Source organism: Taudactylus pleione, unplaced genomic scaffold, assembly GCF_031769625.1.
Source record: "Taudactylus pleione unplaced genomic scaffold, aTauple2 ptg000436l, whole genome shotgun sequence".
Classification (NCBI taxonomy): Eukaryota; Metazoa; Chordata; class Amphibia; order Anura; family Myobatrachidae; genus Taudactylus; species Taudactylus pleione.
This window is the reverse complement of record NW_028284838.1, coordinates 7,207,808-7,228,272: the sequence shown is the minus strand read 5'-3', so window position 1 is coordinate 7,228,272 and position 20,465 is coordinate 7,207,808. Positions and strand designations below refer to the sequence as shown.

The following is a 20,465-nucleotide window of genomic DNA, read 5'->3' as shown; positions in this document are numbered from 1 at the left end:
AGATACCCCTTTTCCCGGCACGCATAATTGCGAAGGCACCCACCCGGCTACTTTTGGATGCCACCCGGCTGGAAAAAATTTCTGGGGAGAACACTGGGGGTTTAGGTTAGGGATTATGATTAGGCACTAAGGTGGGAGGGATAGATCCGGGGGAAGGGGTAAGGGTTAGCGGTAGGAAACTTGCCTTTTAGTGTCGGTATTCTGACAGCCGGGATCCCATACCCAACATATATATATATATATATATATATATAATATACACGCACACACACACTGTTATTTATTTATTTTTTATTTAGCTTTTTCCAATCCTGGAAGAACATTTTCTAATGGACACATGTACGGTTGTATTATTCCTTATTCATTGTTTTAACTACATAGCGTAGGTCGACAGGTGCATATAAAAAGAACTAAAGAAAGCCCGTCACTGTATATATTGATGATAAAGCAGGAGAAATAAGTATGGACTGTATGCAGTGGCAAGGTAACACAGGATTTCATGGTCATTTACAAATATGACAAATACACAGTAGGATTCTAATGCGCAAATTCTGATCATTTTTCTCCCATATTTAACCTGAATCCCCCATCAAGACATTTTTGCTGACCTTTGAATATTTTCCTGTGCAATATATATTCACTTATAAAGACATGAAAATAAGAATAGTGATTACAGACAGTTTGTAGCTATACAACCATATTAATGGGGATGTTCTACAAGACAAGATAGAATAAAATAAACATAACACTAATTGAAATTATCTTCAAATAAGATGTAAGGTATCTGATTGTCATACATCACATATAACAGTCTGCTGGTAACCACATGACAAGTGACAAACCAGTCCTGTGACCTCACAATGGCCTATTGTTGCACACATGCTCTCCTACTTAAGACGATACATAGTCTACAGAGACTCATAATCTAATGGTAGGCATAACCTAAAGGTATTTATAACCGAAGGAGATGCATACTTAAGGCTATTCTTCATTTTAAAGCGTGACAATTTCTACGATTGTTGGCGGACAGGAAGACACAACGCTGCTGCTGGAAACCATGGGAGTACAGAAGCGTTGCCTGCTTCTTTGTGTCTTATATCTTTTCTGTGGAGCAGATGTATATGATTGTTGCTATAACTGTCTTGTGACACCTGAGGATAAGGCAAGAATTGCCAATATGCCCATACCTTGGATAAGATGGATGCAGTCGAATGCCTGAATACAGTAAGAAAAGGATTTCAACCTATGGATGAGCTTCTTCTACCGTATTTACAGATGATCAGAGTTAGAGAGTATCTGTTAAGCTTTAATAAAACTGTCCAGGAGATCCAGCCATCACTTTCTTCAAAAGATTGGACAGCGGCTTTTGAACACAAGATAAGATCTTTGATAGACGGTGTGAAACAAATTGTCTCGCAGAATCCAGCTGAAAACTGTATATCCACCTGCGGTCTTCAAAAAGCGGCACGTGTCTTTAAGTGTGATGAATGCACAGTGGAGGACTGTCAGGTACCTGTGGAGTGTCCACTTGAAGACATCGACGTATTAGAGCTGACAGAGGCAAACATTTATTGCAGCGTGCCCTTTCCCCTTCCGGAGTACATAACGGTAACATGGAAGTTTGCTAGAAACATCAGGGTGACTGATATGAGCTACTTCACCAGTATTTATACAGGACCAGACCTGCATATTCTAATTGAGCCTACGCGATCATTCCACCAGGGGACATATGCTTGTGAAATAAAGGATGAGGATAACGATGTAATAGCAGAGTCCTTTTATTACCTGAAAGTGACCCGGAGACTAGGAAAGGAAATTGCAGAGCTAGAGAATATCTTCGATGACGTCCTGCACTCAGACATCACTGTTGAGCCAGAGAAGCCAACACGGGAACACATCAGTATAGTAGATCTGATTAAAAATAAAATATCAACGAGTATCCCAACCTGCATCGCCATCACTGCAGTGATCGCACTGATCTCCTTTTTACTGACTATAATGGTAATATTTGTATTTCGCTATGCAACTAATGTTGAAAAAGAACCTGGCGAAGACTTTGTTTGACCGACACGCTCAAGTTCAGTCATCAACACCTGTTATTACAAGGTTTATCCCACAAAGACTGTTTGCTTTTAACATCCTGGCATAGACTCTCACTAAAAGATCCCCGGGACCTGACTCTGTTCAGGCCACGTTATCTCGCTAGACTGCACCACCAGAAATTCCATCAATCCCGGAAGACACTGCGACCACCTGGCAAGGTGCCACATTCTCTACTAGTGGCTCATATAGCATGGGCTGCCCATCTAGTCTCCTCTGCAATTGGCAGAGTCGAGCCCGCAAGAGACACGCTCCCTCATTCTGCACTGGAGGCAGTATTCACCCTGGAGAGCACTGCGGAAGTTAAGTAAGCGGCTGTATAGTCAGCACCATCGACTGCAGCCTGAAGAAGGAATCAACAAGGGAGCAAGAAGATTGAAGATTTATCACAGGTGGGGCCTCACCAGGACTTTATAATCCACATTTACTGGAGGTGAGGGATGCCCACCTCTAAGCCTGGTATATCCTCCGTATGGTACCCCTTTCCAGGCTACTCCACATCATCCTTGAAGCACTGTGATCTAATAAAAGGGATTTTCTTTATACCATTTTCTGTTATTGTTTATTTTGTTACATTGTCTTTAATAGCATATATTTATTGGTCAAATATTCACACAGTACCTTGGAATTGAATATTAAGGGGCACATATTAATTGCAGCATTTACAACTAAATTGACAGGCGCAGGTCATCAGGTTTTTTATTATTGTTTTTACCAAAGGGAGCACATGGGCCTCCCAATCTAGATCTGTTGCCACCATTTACAGTGACCGCTGGTGGAACCCCCTGCGTTATTGTTGAATTAAGTACAAATACAGGCCTACTCCTCCTCGGTCAGCAAGTCTGTGCCCAGGGCTTTCGAGTGAGCCTAATATCCCTGCTCCGATCTGCTGCCATCCTGGGGGAGGAGTACCCACCCGACAGCTGCTGTACACCTGGGCCATGCCTGGATCATGGTAGATGCTAGGTATCCATATTTATGTGGAGCATCTATAAAGGTAAGCTTAATGTGGTTATAATTGTTCCTGACAGAAGTTTGTTTCATAAACTGAAACATTGAACTTGAGTTTCTTGTGGACCCATTATTGAAATTTCAGCGTGAGTGCAGTCTGCCTGAAGTGTTTGGGCACCCAGAATGCTGGTGTTGTATTGAGTGTCTATATATATATATATATATATATATATATATATATATATATAAATATATATATAGCATCCTGCCCGATTTCAAAAGGACTGAATGCGCACTGCCCTTTTGGCGGCACCACGCTGAAACCTGGCGTGTACCATCCCAACCCGTGTGTGAAGAATAGTGGTGTAGCGATCACCGCTGGTGGATAGATGCGCACGGGATCTATTCAGAGACAGGAGAGCTTTGGGGCAGCCCTGCATGTCTGTAAGTACCAGGCATGCCCCCAAGCACCCCACCCACCCCCCATTTCTAGTCCTTTTAGTCTCCTTGCTAAGGCCGTGATCGCATTTTGAGCAGGGAATTATAAATATATAAAAAAAAAATTATGTACCTGCATTGTTTGTGTGTTTTTCGGTTTTATCTAACCTTAACACCATGTAAAAATGGTGTCAGCTTTTGGAGAACAGTTTGGAGAAGAGAGTTTCTCTTCTCCATAAGTAGCATAGAAACATAGAATTTGATGACAGATAAGAGCCACTTGGCCCATCTAGTCTGCCCCATTTTTAAACATTGTTACCTCAACGCTTATTGATCCCTACTTCTTCTGAAGGATATCCTTATGTTTATCCCATGCAGGTTTAAATTACTCTATTGTCTTAGCCTCTACCACCTCTGATGGGAGGCTATCCCACTTGTAGTCTACCCTTTCTGTGAAGTAATTTTTCCACAAATTTCCTCCTGAACTTACCACCCTCCAGTTTGAGAACATGTCCTCTTGTTTTAATACTTCTCTTTCTTTGAAGATTGTCTCCTTCCTTTACCTTGTTAAAATCCTTTATATATTTTAATGTTTCTATCATAGCATAACTGATCGCTCCCCAATGAAACCTTTTGGGGCTATATCACTAAGAGAAGGTTTTTATGTGTACTAAATAGAGCCTATAAGCTTGCAAACCACATCATGGGTCTTCTGGTTTATGCAAGTTGTACACCAACATAATTTGTACCACTGTAATGAAATGCAGTTTAAATTAATTACACTCCCCTCATTCTTGGAGGCTGGCATACAGAATGGCTGGCTTATAACCCACACCCTAAAGACCTTATATGAATATATCAAATATACACTACCATTGAAAAATTTGGGGTAGCTTAGAAATATTCCTTATTTTTTTAAAGAAAAGCACCATTTTTTTCAATGAAGATAACATTAATCAGAAATACACTCTATACATTGTTAACGTGGTAAATGACTATACCAGCTACAAACATCTGCTTTTTAAAGGAATATCTACATAGGTAGATATAGGCCCATTTCCAGCAACCATCACTCCAGTGTTCTAATGATGCATTGTGTTTGCCAAGCGCGTTAGAATACTAATGGATGATTAGAAAACCCTTGTGCAATTATGTTAGGACAACTGAGAACAGGGTTGCTTGTTAGAGAAGCTATAAAACTGGCCTTCCTTTGAGCTAGTTGAGTATCTGGAGCATCACCTTTGTGGGTTCGATTATACTCTCCAAATGGCCAGAAAAAAAGAACTTTCATGTGAAACTCGACAGTCTATTCTTGTTCTAGAAGACTATTCCATGTGAGAAATTGCCAAGCAACTGAACATTTCCTACAACTGTGTGTACTACTCCCTTCAGAGAACAGCACAAACAGGCTCTAACCAGAGTAGAAAAAGAAGTGGGACAACTGTGAAAGAAGATGAGTACATTAGAGTCTCTAGTTTGAGGAAAAAGATGCCTTACATGTCCTCAACTGGCAGCTTCATTAAATGGTAGCCGCAAAATGCCAGTGTCAACGTCTACAGTGACGAGGCGACTCCGGGATGCTGGCCTTCTAGGCAGATCGGCAAAGAAAAAGCCATTATCTGAGACTGGCCAATAAAAGGAAAATATTAATATGGGCAAAAGAACACAGACATTGGACAGAGGAATATTGGAAAAACAAGAGATATGGTAAGAACTTACCTTTGTCATCTCGGTTGCTACAAAGTCCACAGGGTTGACCTTGGGGGTATAGCTGGATCTGGATCCATGGGCACCACGCAGTTAAAGCTTTTGCTGCTAACAGGATGCACTTGGGACCATCCTCCTCTATATCTTGCCCCTGAGCCACAGGCACCTCAGTTTTAGTTGGTGCCCGGCCAAAGTCGTGTCACCCTTGCACAGTGGGGCTGCAGGAGCAGCCCCTAAGCTGATTCTTTAAAGAGTTTTATTTATTTTTTTTCTTCACTCTTCAGAGCGGCAGCATCAGACTGTCCTTTAGGACATCCACGCTGCCGCTCCTACACCCAGTACAGATCTGGGGATCACGGCGGGACCCCAGAGTCTGTACTAGCTGGGCTCTGGGGACTCCCTACGACTGCTCCTGGAAGCGCCGGTGAACAAGTAAGCTGCGGGCTGCCACGCGTCGGCTGCCTCCGGTCTCTGGGGTCAGACCGGAGGTGCTAGCAGCAGGCTCCCCCTCACAGAGGCATACCCCGCGTGACCGCTAGACCACCAGGGTGACAGGCTGGCAGCGGGAACGGCAACCCTGGGGTTAATTGCTAGCCAGGGGAGGCAGCCTTCCCTGTCTAGCAGCTCCTCCCCTCAGCTCATATTAATAGTCACACAATGCATATAAGTGAAGGGAAGATTCTGATTAAGATAAGTGACGCTCATTGCTGAAAATGCGGAGATATAGACAGTGGTCTAAACTGGAATTTAGAAGTGAAGGTATGGAAAACTGAATGGCCAGAAGCTACCTAACCCCTGAAGCTTCAGGAAGCTTGATAGGCTTATGTCTTATTTTAATAATAATGCTAAAATAAATTTAAGGAGTGTTCTCTAGTCTGTGTCCCCCACCTCTCTCATGTCACACACTAAACAGAAATGGAGAATACACTGCATGTAAAAGATAGACTATTAGATCCAGTATCACTGCAGTAGTTCTCTGCAATTCAGAACAATTTGTGGATTTTGCGATTATCCAGGCAACTTTCCACATATGAGAATCTGTATTCATCACTAAAACCTGCACGTGTCCCGAGATTGATGCAGAGACTGAGGATGAGTAAACTAGATCAAAACAATTCCTGCTTTGTTCATTCTGCTAAATAAAGGTTTTATCAGAATATCACTTTTAGCGGAATTAGATTCTATCCTAAGCAGTGTCTATTACTGAGATTTGTTGCAGCCATTTTCTGTAGAAAGACAGAAACCTCACCTACTGTGGCTTCTGCATTGCAGTCTTATTTGTTTGTGGTAACTGATTACCAAGAGGTAAGTTAGATTATCTATTCTATGAGGAAAGTGCCAGTAAGGCAAATCACCCCACTTTGTCCACTGGAAGATATCATACAAAAAACCATAATAATGACTCCAGTTCATGACCAACTGGGACAAAATTTGCTGTTAAAAATAAATAGCTTGATGTATATCATCTTTACAGTGGAATCCACAAAGTTTGAGCAACCACCATCATAGTAATGACAAATGCATTCTCCCACTCTAATGCATGGGATTAGATGCGTTATGCGGCTTCTCCTGTGCTATGTTCCAGGCAGACTGCAGTTAAGGTGCGCCCGGCACTTGCGACCAACCTCAAAGCCCTACTTTACATGGATTTCTGCTTACACCTCAGTTGGATACAAACAGAAATTCATAATAGCTCCCAGTCACTTTAGACATGAGCTATAAACAAATGAATCACCCCAATGTCATGTTTGTATAACCAGCTTTGCTGCTTCAGTGTTCTCCCCAGGCTGTTTTCTGCGGGTGCATCGCCCGGCAGAAACAGCCTGCCGCCCGGCTCTTTTCCCCGCCAACCTCTGCTGTGGAACGCTGACCTCTGAAGTGACCGGAGACTAAAGAAGCCTCAGAGGCAAGCGTTCCCAGTGATGCACTGCGCGGGTGACGTTATGACGTCACCTGCAACGTGAGGGGACTGCTCCGCGCACCTGCTGGGTCTACTTAAATCCAGTCAGTGCGAGGCAGCAGCCAGCAAATGAAAGTAAGTGCTGGGCTGGGGCCAGGACCAGACTGGGGGCACTGCATAAGGGACACTATTAAACCTGTGGGCACTGCATAAGGGGCCAGACTGGGGGCACTATTTAAGCCTGAGGGCACTACATAAGGGACCAGTCTGGGGGCTCTATTCAGCCAGGGGGCAATGCATCAGGGCAAAGTTAAACTACAAGGGCCAATGCATAGGGGAAAACTACAGGGGGGCACTGCATAATGGGCACTATTGACTGAGAGCCAGTGAGGGAGCAGCCTGAGATCTGTCAAGCTGGATTGGTAAGGGAGATACCCATTTTCCCGGCACGCATAATTGCGAAGGCCCCCACCCGGCTACTTTTGGATGCCACCCGGCTGGAAAAAATTTCTGGGGAGAACACTGGGGGTTTAGGTTAGGGATTATGATTAGGCACTAAGGCGGGAGGGATAGATCCGGGGGAAGGGGTAAGGGTTAGCGGTAGGGAACTTGCCTTTTAGCATCGGTATTCTGACAGCCGGGATCCCATACCCAACATACATATATATATATATATATATATATATATTAGGGGTGTGCACCGGCCACTTTTCGTGTTTTGTGTTTTGGTTTTGGATCTGGATCTTTCTTCGTGTTTTGGATCTGGATTGGTTTTGCCAAAACCACCCTTCCGTGTTTTGGGTTCTGGGTTTTGTGTTTTGGATCTGTATTTTTTTTTAAAAAAGCATAAAAACAGCTAAAATCACAGAATTTGTCGGTTTTTCTGCTCCTATGCTATTATTAACCTCAATAACCTAAATTTCCACTCATTTCCAGTCTATTCTGAACACCTCACACCTCACAATAGTGTTTTTATGTCCAAAACGTTGCACCGAGGTAGCTGGATTACTATGCTAAGCGACACGAGTGGGCGGCACAAACACGTGACCCATCTAGGCGTGAAACTGCAGTGGCAGACAGGATGGCAGTTTGAAAAACTAGGCCCCAAACTGTACATAATGCAAAGAAAAAAAAGAGGTGCAAGATGGAATTGTCCTTGGGCCCTCCCACCCACCCTTATGTTGTATAAACAGGACATGCACACTTTAACAAACCAATCATTTCAGCGCCAGGGTCTGCCACACAACTGTGGCTGAAATGATTGGTTCGTTTGGGCCCCCACAAAACAAGCTGGCAATTAATGTGTCCCTGCACAAACTGGCTCTATGGAGGCAAGATGTCATCCTCATCCTCCTCATCCACCGATTCCTCACCCTCTTCAGTGTGTACATCCTCATCCTCACAAAGTATTAACTCGTCCCCACTTGAATCCACCACCACAGGTCCCTCTGTACCTTCTGGAGGCTGGTCTCCCTGGAAGAGCTGATAATTCATTTTGATGAACATCATCTTCTCCACATTCTGTGGAAGCAACCTCCTACGCCTTTCGCTGACAAGGTTCCCGGCTGCACTAAACACTCTTTCGGAGTACACACTGGAGGGGGGGCAACTCAGGTAAAATAGAGCCAGTTTGTACAGGGGCCTCCAAATTGCCTCTTTTTCCTGCCAGTACAGGTATGGACTGTCTGCCATGCCTACTTGGATGCTGTCACCGATGTAATCCTCCACCATTCTGTCAATGGTGACAGTATCATATGCAGTGACAGTAGACATGTCAGAAATTGTTGCCAGGTCCTTCAGTCCGGACCAGATGTCCAAACTTGGTCCTGCCTGCCCTGCATCACCGCCAGCGGGTTGCTTAGGATACCTAAGTTTTTTCCTGGCAGCCCCAGTTGCAGGAGAAAATGAAGAAGGAGCCGTTGACGTGTCACGTTCCGCTTCAGCTGACAGTGTGTTCACCAGCAGGTCTTTGCACCTCTGCAGGCTTGTGTCGGCCGGAAAGAGAGACACCACATAGGCTTTAAACCTAGGATCGAGCACGGTGGCCAAAACGTAGTGGTCTGATTTCAACAGATTGACCACCCTGGAATCCTGGCAAAGCGAATGAAGGGCTTCATCCACAAGTCCCACATGCCGAGCGGAATCGCTCCGTCTTAGCTCCTCCTTCACTTTCTCCAGCTGCTTCTGCAAAAGCCTGATGAGGGGAATGACCTGACTCAAGCTGGCAGTGTCTGAACTGACTTCACGTGTGGCAAGTTCGAAGGGCTGGAGAACCTTGCACAACACGGAAATCATTCTCCACTGCGCTTGAGTCAGGTGCATACCCCCTCCTTTGCCTATGTCATAGGTGGATGTATAGGCTTGTATGGCCTTTTGCTGCTCCTCCATCCTCTGAAGCATATAGAGGGTTGAGTTCCACCGCGTCACAACCTCTTGCTTCAGGTGATGGCGGGGCAGGTTCAAGAGTGTTTGCTGGCGCTCCAGTCTTCGGCACGCAGTCGCTGAATGGCGAAAGTGGCCAGAAATTTTTCGGGCCACCCAAAGCGTCTCCTGCACGCCCCTGTCGCTTTTCAGAAAAATCTGCACCACCAAGTTTATTGTGTGAGCAAAACATGGGACGTGCTGGAATTTGCCCAGATATAATGCCCGCACAATATTGGTGGCGTTGTCAGATATCACAAATCCCCAGGAGAGTCTAAGTAGGGTAAGCCACTGGGCGATGATTTCCCTCAGTTTCTCTAAGAGGTTGTCGGCGGTGTGCCTCTTACTGAAACCGGTGATACACAGCGTAGCCTGCCTTGTAACGAGCTGGCATTTCTGAGATGCTGCTACTGGTGACGCTGCTGCTGTTGCTGCGTAAGGTGATACATCTACCCAGTGGGCTGTCACAGTCATATAGTCCTTAGTCTGCCCTGTTCCACTTGTCCACATGTCCGTGGTTAAGTGGACATTGTGTACAACGGCATTTTTCAGGACACTGAGGACACTTTTTCTGACGTTTCTGTACAGTCTCGGTATCGCCTGCCTAGTGAAGTGGAATCTAGACGGGATTTGGAACCGGGGACACACTACCTCCATCAATTGTCTAAATCCCACTGCAATAATGGCGGATACCGGACGCACGTCTAACACCAACATAGCAGTCAAGGCCTCAGTTATACGTTTTGCTTCAGGATGACTGCTGTCGTACTTCATCCTCCTCGCTAAGGACTGTTGGAGGGTCAATTGTTTAGTAAAAGTAGTGGTGTTCCTACTTCCTCTCTGGGATGATGAACGACTCCCAGCAGCAGCAACAGCAGCAGCGGCAGCAGTAGGCGTAGCAATGCAGGATCCTCCAGAGGAATCCCGGATAGGAGAGTCAGTCATGCCAGTGACATGGCCTGCAGGACTACTTCCGATCCTGACTAAGGAGGAAATTGACGAGGAGGGAGTTGACGGTGTGGTTTGCAGGCGCTTGGATACAACAGGACAACGGGATTTAGGTGTCCCTGGACTGCTTACGGTCTTAGCCAAAGTTTCTGAACTTGACAGTAACTTTTTATGAACGCGCTGCAGGTGCCGTATAAGGGAGGATGTTCCTAGGTGGTTGACGTCCCTACCCCTACTTATTTCACCTTTACATATGGTACATATGGCAAGACAGTTGTTGTCCGGATTTGGATAGAAATATTGCCAGACCAAAGAGGTGGAATGTTTGGTCTTCTGCCCAAGCATGACCGTGATGGGCTTTTTCATCCCACGGACAACAACTGTCTCCCCCGGAGCCTGATTTAAACAAACCACATCACCATCAGAATCCTCCTCGCCAACTTCCTCCTCAGCGCCAGCTACACCAGTATCCTCATCCTGTTGTACTTCAACAGTGACATCTTCAATTTGCATATCAGCAAGTGGACTGTGGGTGCTCCTTTCAGCACTTGCAGGGGGCGTGCAAATGGTGGAAAGAGCCACCTCTTCCCGTCCAGTGCTGGGAAGGTCAGGCATCGCAACCACCACCACACTTGGACTCTCCTTGGGGATTTGTGATATCTTCTTAGAAAGCACAGTTCTTCGCTGTGCTTTTGCCAGCTTAACTCTTTTGATTTTTTTAGTGGGAGGAGGGCTTCCATCGTCATGTGAAGCTGAACCACTAGTCATGAACATACTAGGGATCGACCTTAGCCGTTCCTTGCCACTCCGTGTCGTAAATGGCATATTGGCAAGTTTACGTTTCTCTTCAGCTGATTTAAATGTCTTTTTCAAGGTCATTTTCCTGAACTTTGCCATTTGGGATTGTATGTGCCCTCTACTATGACATTGGGCATCGGCCTTGGCAGACGACGTTGATGGCATGTTATCGTCTATGTCATGACTAGTGGCAGCAGCTTCAGCACTAGGAGGAAGTGGTTCTTGATCTTTCTCTATTTTATTTTTATCGGAGAAAGTTTGGTCCTCCATTTATGTTATATCGATTTGATATATACGTGCGGCTAAACACAGAAAATAATTTTTTTTTTGGTTTGGACTGGAGTGTACTTTGTGGGTTACAGCACCCTTTAACGGTCAAGCCAGCCGGCCCTTTACTTATGACACAGGCGCACGCTTGGCACTACTTTGTTGATGCACGTGCGGCTACTGCGCACACAATTCACAAACACAGAAAATAATTTTTTTTTGGTTTGGACTGGAGTGTACTTTCGGGGGTTACAGCACCCTTTAACGGTCAAGCCAGCCAGCCCTTTACTTATGACACAGGCGCACGCTTGGCACTACTTTGTTGATGCACGTGCGGCTACTGCGCACACAATTCACAAACACAGAAAATAATTTTTTTTTGGTTTGGACTGGAGTGTACTTTCGGGGGTTACAGCACCCTTTAACGGTCAAGCCAGCCGGCCCTTTACTTATGACACAGGCGCACGCTTGGCACTACTTTGTTGATGCACGTGCGGCTACTGCGCACACAATTCACAAACACAGAAAATAATTTTTTTTTTGGTTTGGACTGGAGTGTACTTTCGGGGGTTACAGCACCCTTAACGGTCAAGCCAGCCGGCCCTTTACTTATGACACAGGTGCACGCTTGGCACTCCTTTGTTGATGCACGTGCGGCTACTGCGCACACAATTCACAAACACAGAAAATAAGTTTTTTTGGTTTGGACTGGAGTGTACTTTCGGGGGTTACAGCACCCTTTAACGGTCAAGCCAGCCGGCCCTTTACTTATGACACAGGCGCACGCTTGGCACTACTTTGTTGATGCACGTGCGGCTACTGCGCACACAATTCACAAACACAGAAAATAATTTTTTTTTTGGTTTGGACTGGAGTGTACTTTGGGGGTTACAGCACCCTTTAACGGTCAAGCCAGCCGGCCCTTTACTTATGACACAGGCGCACGCTTGGCACTACTTTGTTGATGCACGTGCGGCTACTGCGCACACAATTCACAAACACAGAAAATAATTTTTTTTTTGGTTTGGACTGGAGTGTACTTTCGGGGGTTACAGCACCCTTAACGGTCAAGCCAGCCGGCCCTTTACTTATGACACAGGTGCACGCTTGGCACTACTTTGTTGATACACGTGCGGCTACTGCGCACACAATTCACAAACACAGAAAATAATTTTTTTTTTGGTTTGGACTGGAGTGTACTTTCGGGGGTTACAGCACCCTTTAACGGTCAAGCCAGCCGGCCCTTTACTTATGACACAGGCGCACGCTTGGCACTACTTTGTTGATGCACGTGCGGCTACTGCGCACACAATTCACAAACACAGAAAATATTTTTTTTTTTGGTTTGGACTGGAGTGTACTTTGGGGGTTACAGCACCCTTTAACGGTCAAGCCAGCCGGCCCTTTACTTATGACACAGGCGCACGCTTGGCACTACTTTGTTGATGCACGTGCGGCTACTGCGCACACAATTCACAAACACAGAAAATAATTTTTTTTTTGGTTTGGACTGGAGTGTACTTTCGGGGGTTACAGCACCCTTAACGGTCAAGCCAGCCGGCCCTTTACTTATGACACAGGCGCACGCTTGGCACTACTTTGTTGATGCACGTGCGGCTACTGCGCACACAATTCACAAACACAGAAAATAATTTTTTTTTGGTTTGGACTGGAGTGTACTTTCGGGGGTTACAGCACCCTTTAACGGTCAAGCCAGCCGGCCCTTTACTTATGACACAGGCGCACGCTTGGCACTACTTTGTTGATGCACGTGCGGCTACTGCGCACACAATTCACAAACACAGAAAATAATTTTTTTTTTGGTTTGGACTGGAGTGTACTTTGGGGGTTACAGCACCCTTTAACGGTCAAGCCAGCCGGCCCTTTACTTATGACACAGGCGCACGCTTGGCACTACTTTGTTGATGCACGTGCGGCTACTGCGCACACAATTCACAAACACAGAAAATAATTTTTTTTTTGGTTTGGACTGGAGTGTACTTTCGGGGGTTACAGCACCCTTAACGGTCAAGCCAGCCGGCCCTTTACTTATGACACAGGTGCACGCTTGGCACTACTTTGTTGATGCACGTGCGGCTACTGCGCACACAATTCACAAACATAGAAAATAATTTTTTTTTTGGTTTGGACTGGAGTGTACTTTCGGGGGTTACAGCACCCTTAACGGTCAAGCCAGCCGGCCCTTTACTTATGACACAGGCGCACGCTTGGCACTACTTTGTTGATGCACGTGCGGCTACTGCGCACACAATTCACAAACACAGAAAATAATTTTTTTTGGGTTTGGACTGGAGTGTACTTTCGGGGGTTACAGCACCCTTTAACGGTCAAGCCAGCCGGCCCTTTACTTATGACACAGGCGCACGCTTGGCACTACTTTGTTGATGCACGTGCGGCTACTGCGCACACAATTCACAAACACAGAAAATATATTATTTTTTTAGCACTTGGGGGGAGCACCCCTGATGGACAGAGCACCCCCTGGACAACACTACAGCACTCCTTTAGGACTGGGACACTGCACAGGACTTTGGAGTGGACACAGCCCCTATGGAGAACTGACTGCACAACACAGTCCAGCCAGCCCCTATGGACTTTGAAGTAGTGGACACAGCCCCTATTAACAACAGCAGCACAGCACAACACAGCCAGCCCCTATGGACTTTGAAGTAGTGGACAACAGCAGCACTACACTACACTACACTACACTACACTACACAGCCCTAACTCCCACCCTCCCTCTTCACTGTCCACAGCCGAGTGAGAAAATGGCGCCGACGCGGGTACCTTATATAGGATCCAAAACCCGCGAGACTCGGAAGGCGGGATGATGACGTTTTGCCTCGATTTCAGATCCGAGTCAGGCGGGAAAAGTCGAGCCTGACTCGGATCGGACTCGGATCGGGGGGGCTCGGGGGGGTTCGGATTTCAGAAATCCGAACCCGCTCACCCCTAATATATATATATATATATATATATATTATACACGCACACACACACTGTTATTTATTTATTTATTATTTAGCTTTTTCCAATCCTGGAAGAACATTTTCTAATGGACACATGTACAGTTGTATTATTCCTTATTCATTGTTTTAACTACATAGCGTAGGTCGACAGGTGCATATAAAAAGAACAAAAGAAAGCCTGTCACTGTATATATTGATGATAAAGCAGGAGAAATAAGTATGGACTGTCTGCAGTGGCAAGGTAACACAGGATTTCATGGTCATTTACATATATGACAAATACACAGTAGGATTCTAATGCGCAAATTCTGACCATTTTTCTCCCATATTTAACCTGAATCCCCCATCAAGACATTTTGCTGACCTTTGAATATTTTCCTGTGCAATATATATTCACTTATAAAGACATGAAAATAAGAATAGTGATTACAGACAGTTTGTAGCTATACAACCATATTAATTGGGATGTTCTACAAGACAAGATAGAATAAAATAAACATAACACTAATTGAAATTATCTTCAAATAAGATGTAAGGTATCTGATTGTCATACATCACATATAACAGTCTGCTGGCAACCACATGACATGTGACAAACCAGTCCTGTGACCTCACAATGGCCTATTGTTGCACACATGCTCTCCTACTTAAGATGATACATAGTCTACAGAGACTCATAACCTAATGATAGGCATAACCTAAAGGTATTTATAACCGAAGGAGATGCATACTTAAGGCTATTCTTCATTTTAAAGCGTGACAATTTCTACGATTGTTGGCGGACAGGAAGACACAACGCTGCTGCTGGAAACCATGGGAGTACAGAAGCGTTGCCTGCTTCTTTGTGTCTTATATCTTTTCTGTGGAGCAGATGTATATGATTGTTGCTATAACTGTCTTGTGACACCTGAGGATAAGGCAAGAATTTGCCAATATGCCCATACCTTGGATAAGATGGATGCAGTCGAATGCCTGAATACAGTAAGAAAAGGATTTCAACCTATGGATGAGCTTCTTCTACCGTATTTACAGATGATCAGAGTTAGAGAGTATCTGTTAAGCTTTAATAAAACTGTCCAGGAGATCCAGCCATCACTTTCTTCAAAAGATTGGACAGCGGCTTTTGAACACAAGATAAGATCTTTGATAGACGGTGTGAAACAAATTGTCTCGCAGAATCCAGCTGAAAACTGTATATCCACCTGCGGTCTTCAAAAAGCGGCACGTGTCTTTAAGTGTGATGAATGCACAGTGGAGGACTGTCAGGTACCTGTGGAGTGTCCACTTGAAGACATCGACGTATTAGAGCTGACAGAGGCAAACATTTATTGCAGCGTGCCCTTTCCCCTTCCGGAGTACATAACGGTAACATGGAAGTTTGCTAGAAACATCAGGGTGACTGATATGAGCTCCTTCACCAGTATTTATACAGGACCAGACCTGCATATTCTAATTGAGCCTACGCGATCATTCCACCAGGGGACATATGCTTGTGAAATAAAGGATGAGGATAACGATGTAATAGCAGAGTCCTTTTATTACCTGAAAGTGACCCGGAGACTAGGAAAGGAAATTGCAGAGCTAGAGAATATCTTCGATGACGTCCTGCACTCAGACATCACTGTTGAGCCAGAGAAGCCAACACGGGAACACATCAGTATAGTAGATCTGATTAAAAATAAAATATCAACGAGTATCCCAACCTGCATCGCCATCACTGCAGTGATCGCACTGATCTCCTTTTTGCTGACTATAATGGTAATATTTGTATTTCGCTATGCAACTAATGTTGAAAAAGAACCTGGCGAAGACTTTGTTTGACCAACACGCTCAAGTTCAGTCATCAACACCTGTTATTACAAGGTTTATCCCACAAAGACTGTTTGCTTTTAACATCCTGGCATAGACTCTCACTAAAAGATCCCCGGGACCTGACTCTGTTCAGGCCACGTTATCTCGCTAGACTGCACCACCAGAAATTCCATCAATCCCGGAAGACACTGCGACCACCTGGCAAGGTGCCACATTCTCTACTAGTGGCTCATATAGCATGGGCTGCCCATCTAGTCTCCTCTGCAATTGGCAAAGTCGAGCCCGTAAGAGACCCGCTCCCTCATTCTGCACTGGAGGCAGTATTCACCCTGGAGAGCACTGCGGAAGTTAAGTAAGCGGCTGTATAGTCAGCACCATCGACTGCAGCCTGAAGAAGGAATCAACAAGGGAGCAAGAAGATTGAAGATTTATCACAGGTGGGGCCTCACCAGGACTTTATAATCCACATTTACTGGAGGTGAGGGATGCCCACCTCTAAGCCTGGTATATCCTCCGTATGGTACCCCTTTCCAGGCTACTCCACATCATCCTTGAAGCACTGTGATCTAATAAAAGGGATTTTCTTTATACCATTTTCTGTTATTGTTTATTTTGTTACATTGTCCTTAATATCATATATTTATTGGTCAAATATTCACACAGTACCTTGGAATTGAATATTAAGGGGCACATATTAATTGCAGCATTTACAACTAAATTGACAGGCGCAGGTCATCAGGTTTTTTATTATTGTTTTTACCAAAGGGAGCACATGGGACCTCCCCATCTAGATCTGCAGCCACCATTTACAGTGACCGCTGGTGGAACCCCCTGTGTTATTGTTGAATTAAGTACAAATACAGGCCTACTCCTCCTCGGTCAGCAAGTCTGTGCCCAGGGCTTTAGAGTGAGCCTAATATCCCTGCTCCGATCTGCTGCCATCCTGGGGGAGGAGTACCCACCCGACAGCTGCTGTACACCTGGGCCATGCCTGGATCATGGTAGATGCTAGGTATCCATATTTATGTGGAGCATCTATAAAGGTAAGCTTAATGTGGTTATAATTGTTCCTGACAGAAGTTTGTTTCATAAACTGAAACATTGAACTTGAGGTTCTTGTGGACCCATTATTGAAATTTCAGCGTGAGTGCAGTCTGCCTGAAGTGTTTGGGCACCCAGAACGCTGGTGTTGTATTGAATGTCTCTCTCTATATATATATATATATATAGAGCATCCTGCCCAATTTCAAAAGAACTGAATGCGCACTGCCCTTTTGGCGGCACCACGCTGAAACCTGGCGTGTACCATCCCAACCCGTGTGTGAAGAATAGTGGTGTAGCGATCACCGCTGGTGGATAGATGCGCACGGGATCTATTCAGAGACAGGAGAGCTTTGGGGCAGCCCTGCATGTCTGTAAGTACCAGGCATGCCCCCAAGCACCCCACCCACCCCCCATTTCTAGTCCTTTTAGTCTCCTTGCTAAGGCCGTGATCGCATTTTGAGCAGGGAATTATAAATATATAAAAAAAAAATATGTACCTGCATTGTTTGTGTGTTTTTCTGTTTAATCTAACCTTAACACCATGTAAAAATGGTGTCAGCTTTTGGAGAACAGTTTGGAGAAGAGAGTTTCTCTTCTCCATAAGTAGCATAGAAACATAGAATTTGATGACAGATAAGAGCCACTTGGCCCATCTAGTCTGCCCCATTTTTAAACATTGTTACCTCAACGCTTATTGATCCCTACTTCTTCTGAAGGATATCCTTATGTTTATCCCATGCAGGTTTAAATTGCTCTATTGTCTTAGCCTCTACCACCTCTGATGGGAGGCTATCCCACTTGTAGACTACCCTTTCTGTGAAGTAATTTTTCCACAAATTTCCCCTGAACTTACCACCCTCCAGTTTCAGAACATGTCCTCTTGTTCTAATACTTCTCTTTCTTTGAAGAATGTCTCCTTCCTTTACCTTGTTAAAATCCTTTATATATTTTAACGTTTCTATCATAGCATAACTGATCGCTCCCCAATGAAACCTTTTGGGGCTATATCACTAAGAGAAGGTATTTATGTGTTCTAAATAGAGCCTATAAGCTTGCAAACCACATCATGGGTCTTCTGGTTTATGCAAGTTGTACACCAACATATTTTGTACCACTGTAATTAAATGCAGTTTAAATTAATTACACTCCCCTCATTCTTGGAGGCTGGCATACAGAATGGCTGGCTTATAACCCGCACCCTAAAGACCTTATACAAATATATCGTATATACACTACCATTCAAAAGTTTGGGGTAGCTTAGAAATATTCCTTATTTTTTTAAAGAAAAGCACCATTTTTTTCAATGAAGATAACATTAATCAGAAATACACTCTATACATTGTTAACGTGGTAAATGACTATACCAGCTACAAACGTCTGGTTTTTAAAGGAATATCTACATAGGTATATATAGGCCCATTTCCAGCAACCATCACTCCAGTGTTCTAATGATGCATTGTGTTTGCCAAGCACGTTAGAATACTAATGGATGATTAGAAAACCCTTGTGCAAATATGTTAGGACAACTGAGAACAGGGTTGCTTGTTAGAGAAGCTATAAAACTGGCCTTCCTTTGAGCTAGTTGAGTATCTGGAGCATCACCTTTGTGGGTTCGATTATACTCTTCAAATGGCCAGAAAAAAAGAACTTTCATGTGAAACTCGACAGTCTATTCTTGTTCTAGAAGACTATTCCATGCGAGAAATTGCCAAGCAACTGAACATTTCCTACAACTGTGTGTACTACTCCCTTCAGAGAACAGCACAAACAGGCTCTAACCAGAGTAGAAAAAGAAGTGGGACAACTGTGCAAGAAGATGAGTACATTAGAGTCTCTAGTTTGAGGAAAAAGATGCCTTACAAGTCCTCAACTGGCAGCTTCATTAAATGGTAGCCGCAAAATGCCAGTGTCAACATCTACAGTGACGAGGCGACTCCGGGATGCTGGCCTTCTAGGCAGATTGGCAAAGAAAAAGCCATTATCTGAGACTGGCCAATAAAATGAAAATATTAATATGGGCAAAAGAACACAGACATTGGACAGAGGAATATTGGAAAAACAAGAGATATGGTAAGAACTTACCTTTGTCATCTCGGTGGCTACAAAGTCCACAGGGTTGACCTTGGGGGTATAGCTGGATCTGGATCCACGGGCACCACACAGTTAAAGCTTTTGCTGCTAACAGGATGCACTTGGGACCATCCTCCTCTATATCTTGCCCCCGAGCCACAGGCACCTCAGTTTTAGTTGGTGCCCGGCCAAAGTCGGGTCACCCTTGCGCAGTGGGGCTGCAGGAGCAGCCCCTAAGCTGATTCTTTAAAGAAGAAGAGTTTAATTTTTTTTTTCTTCACTCTTCAGAGCGGCAGCATCAGACTGTCCTTTAGGACATCCACGCTGCCGCTCCTACACCCTGTACAGATCTGGGGATCATGGTGGGACCCCAGAGTCTGTACTAGCTGGGCTCTGGGGACTCCCTACGACTGCTCCTGGAAGCGCCGGTGAACAAGTAAGCCACGGGCCGCCGCGCGTTGGCTGCCTCCGGTCTCTGGGGACAGACCGGAGGCACTAGCATCGGGCTCCCCCTCACAGAGGCATACCCCGCGTGACTGCTGGACCACCAGGGTGACAGGCTGGCAGTGGGAACGGCAACCCTGGGGTTAATTGCTAGCCAGGGGAGGCAGCCTTCCCTGTCTAGCAGCTCCTCCCCTCAGCTCATATTAATAGTCACACAACGCATATAAGTGAAGGGAAGATTCTGATTAAGATAAGTGACGCTCATTGCTGAAAATGCGGAGATATAGACAGTGGTCTAAACTGGAATTTAGAAGTGAAGATATGGAAAACTGAATGGCCGGAAGCTACCTAACCCCTGAAGCTTCAGGAAGTTTGATAGGCTTATGTCTTATTTTAATAAATAATGTTAAAATAAATTTAAGGAGTGTTCTCTAGTCTGTGTCCCCCCCCTCTCTCATGTCACACACTAAACAGAAATGGAGAATACACTGCATGTAAAAGAGAGACAATTAGATCCAGTATCACTGCAGTAGTTCTCTGCAATTCAGAACAATTTGTGGATTATGCGATTATCC

The 20,465-nt window shown here is 44.9% G+C and overlaps 1 protein-coding gene and 1 pseudogene across 1 annotated transcript; both read left to right on the top strand.

The window, feature by feature from the left end:
• The first annotated feature begins 1,057 nt into the window (after window positions 1-1,057).
• On the top strand, window positions 1,058-2,064 carry LOC148505835 (sperm acrosome membrane-associated protein 6-like; annotated as a pseudogene).
• A 13,269-nt stretch (window positions 2,065-15,333) lies between these two features.
• LOC148505834 (sperm acrosome membrane-associated protein 6-like) lies at window positions 15,334-16,341 on the top strand. Its single transcript, XM_088447664.1, has one exon. It carries the CDS (start codon window positions 15,334-15,336, stop codon window positions 16,339-16,341), a length of 1,008 nt encoding a protein of 335 aa, XP_088303790.1.
• Window positions 16,342-20,465: the final 4,124 nt, after the last annotated feature.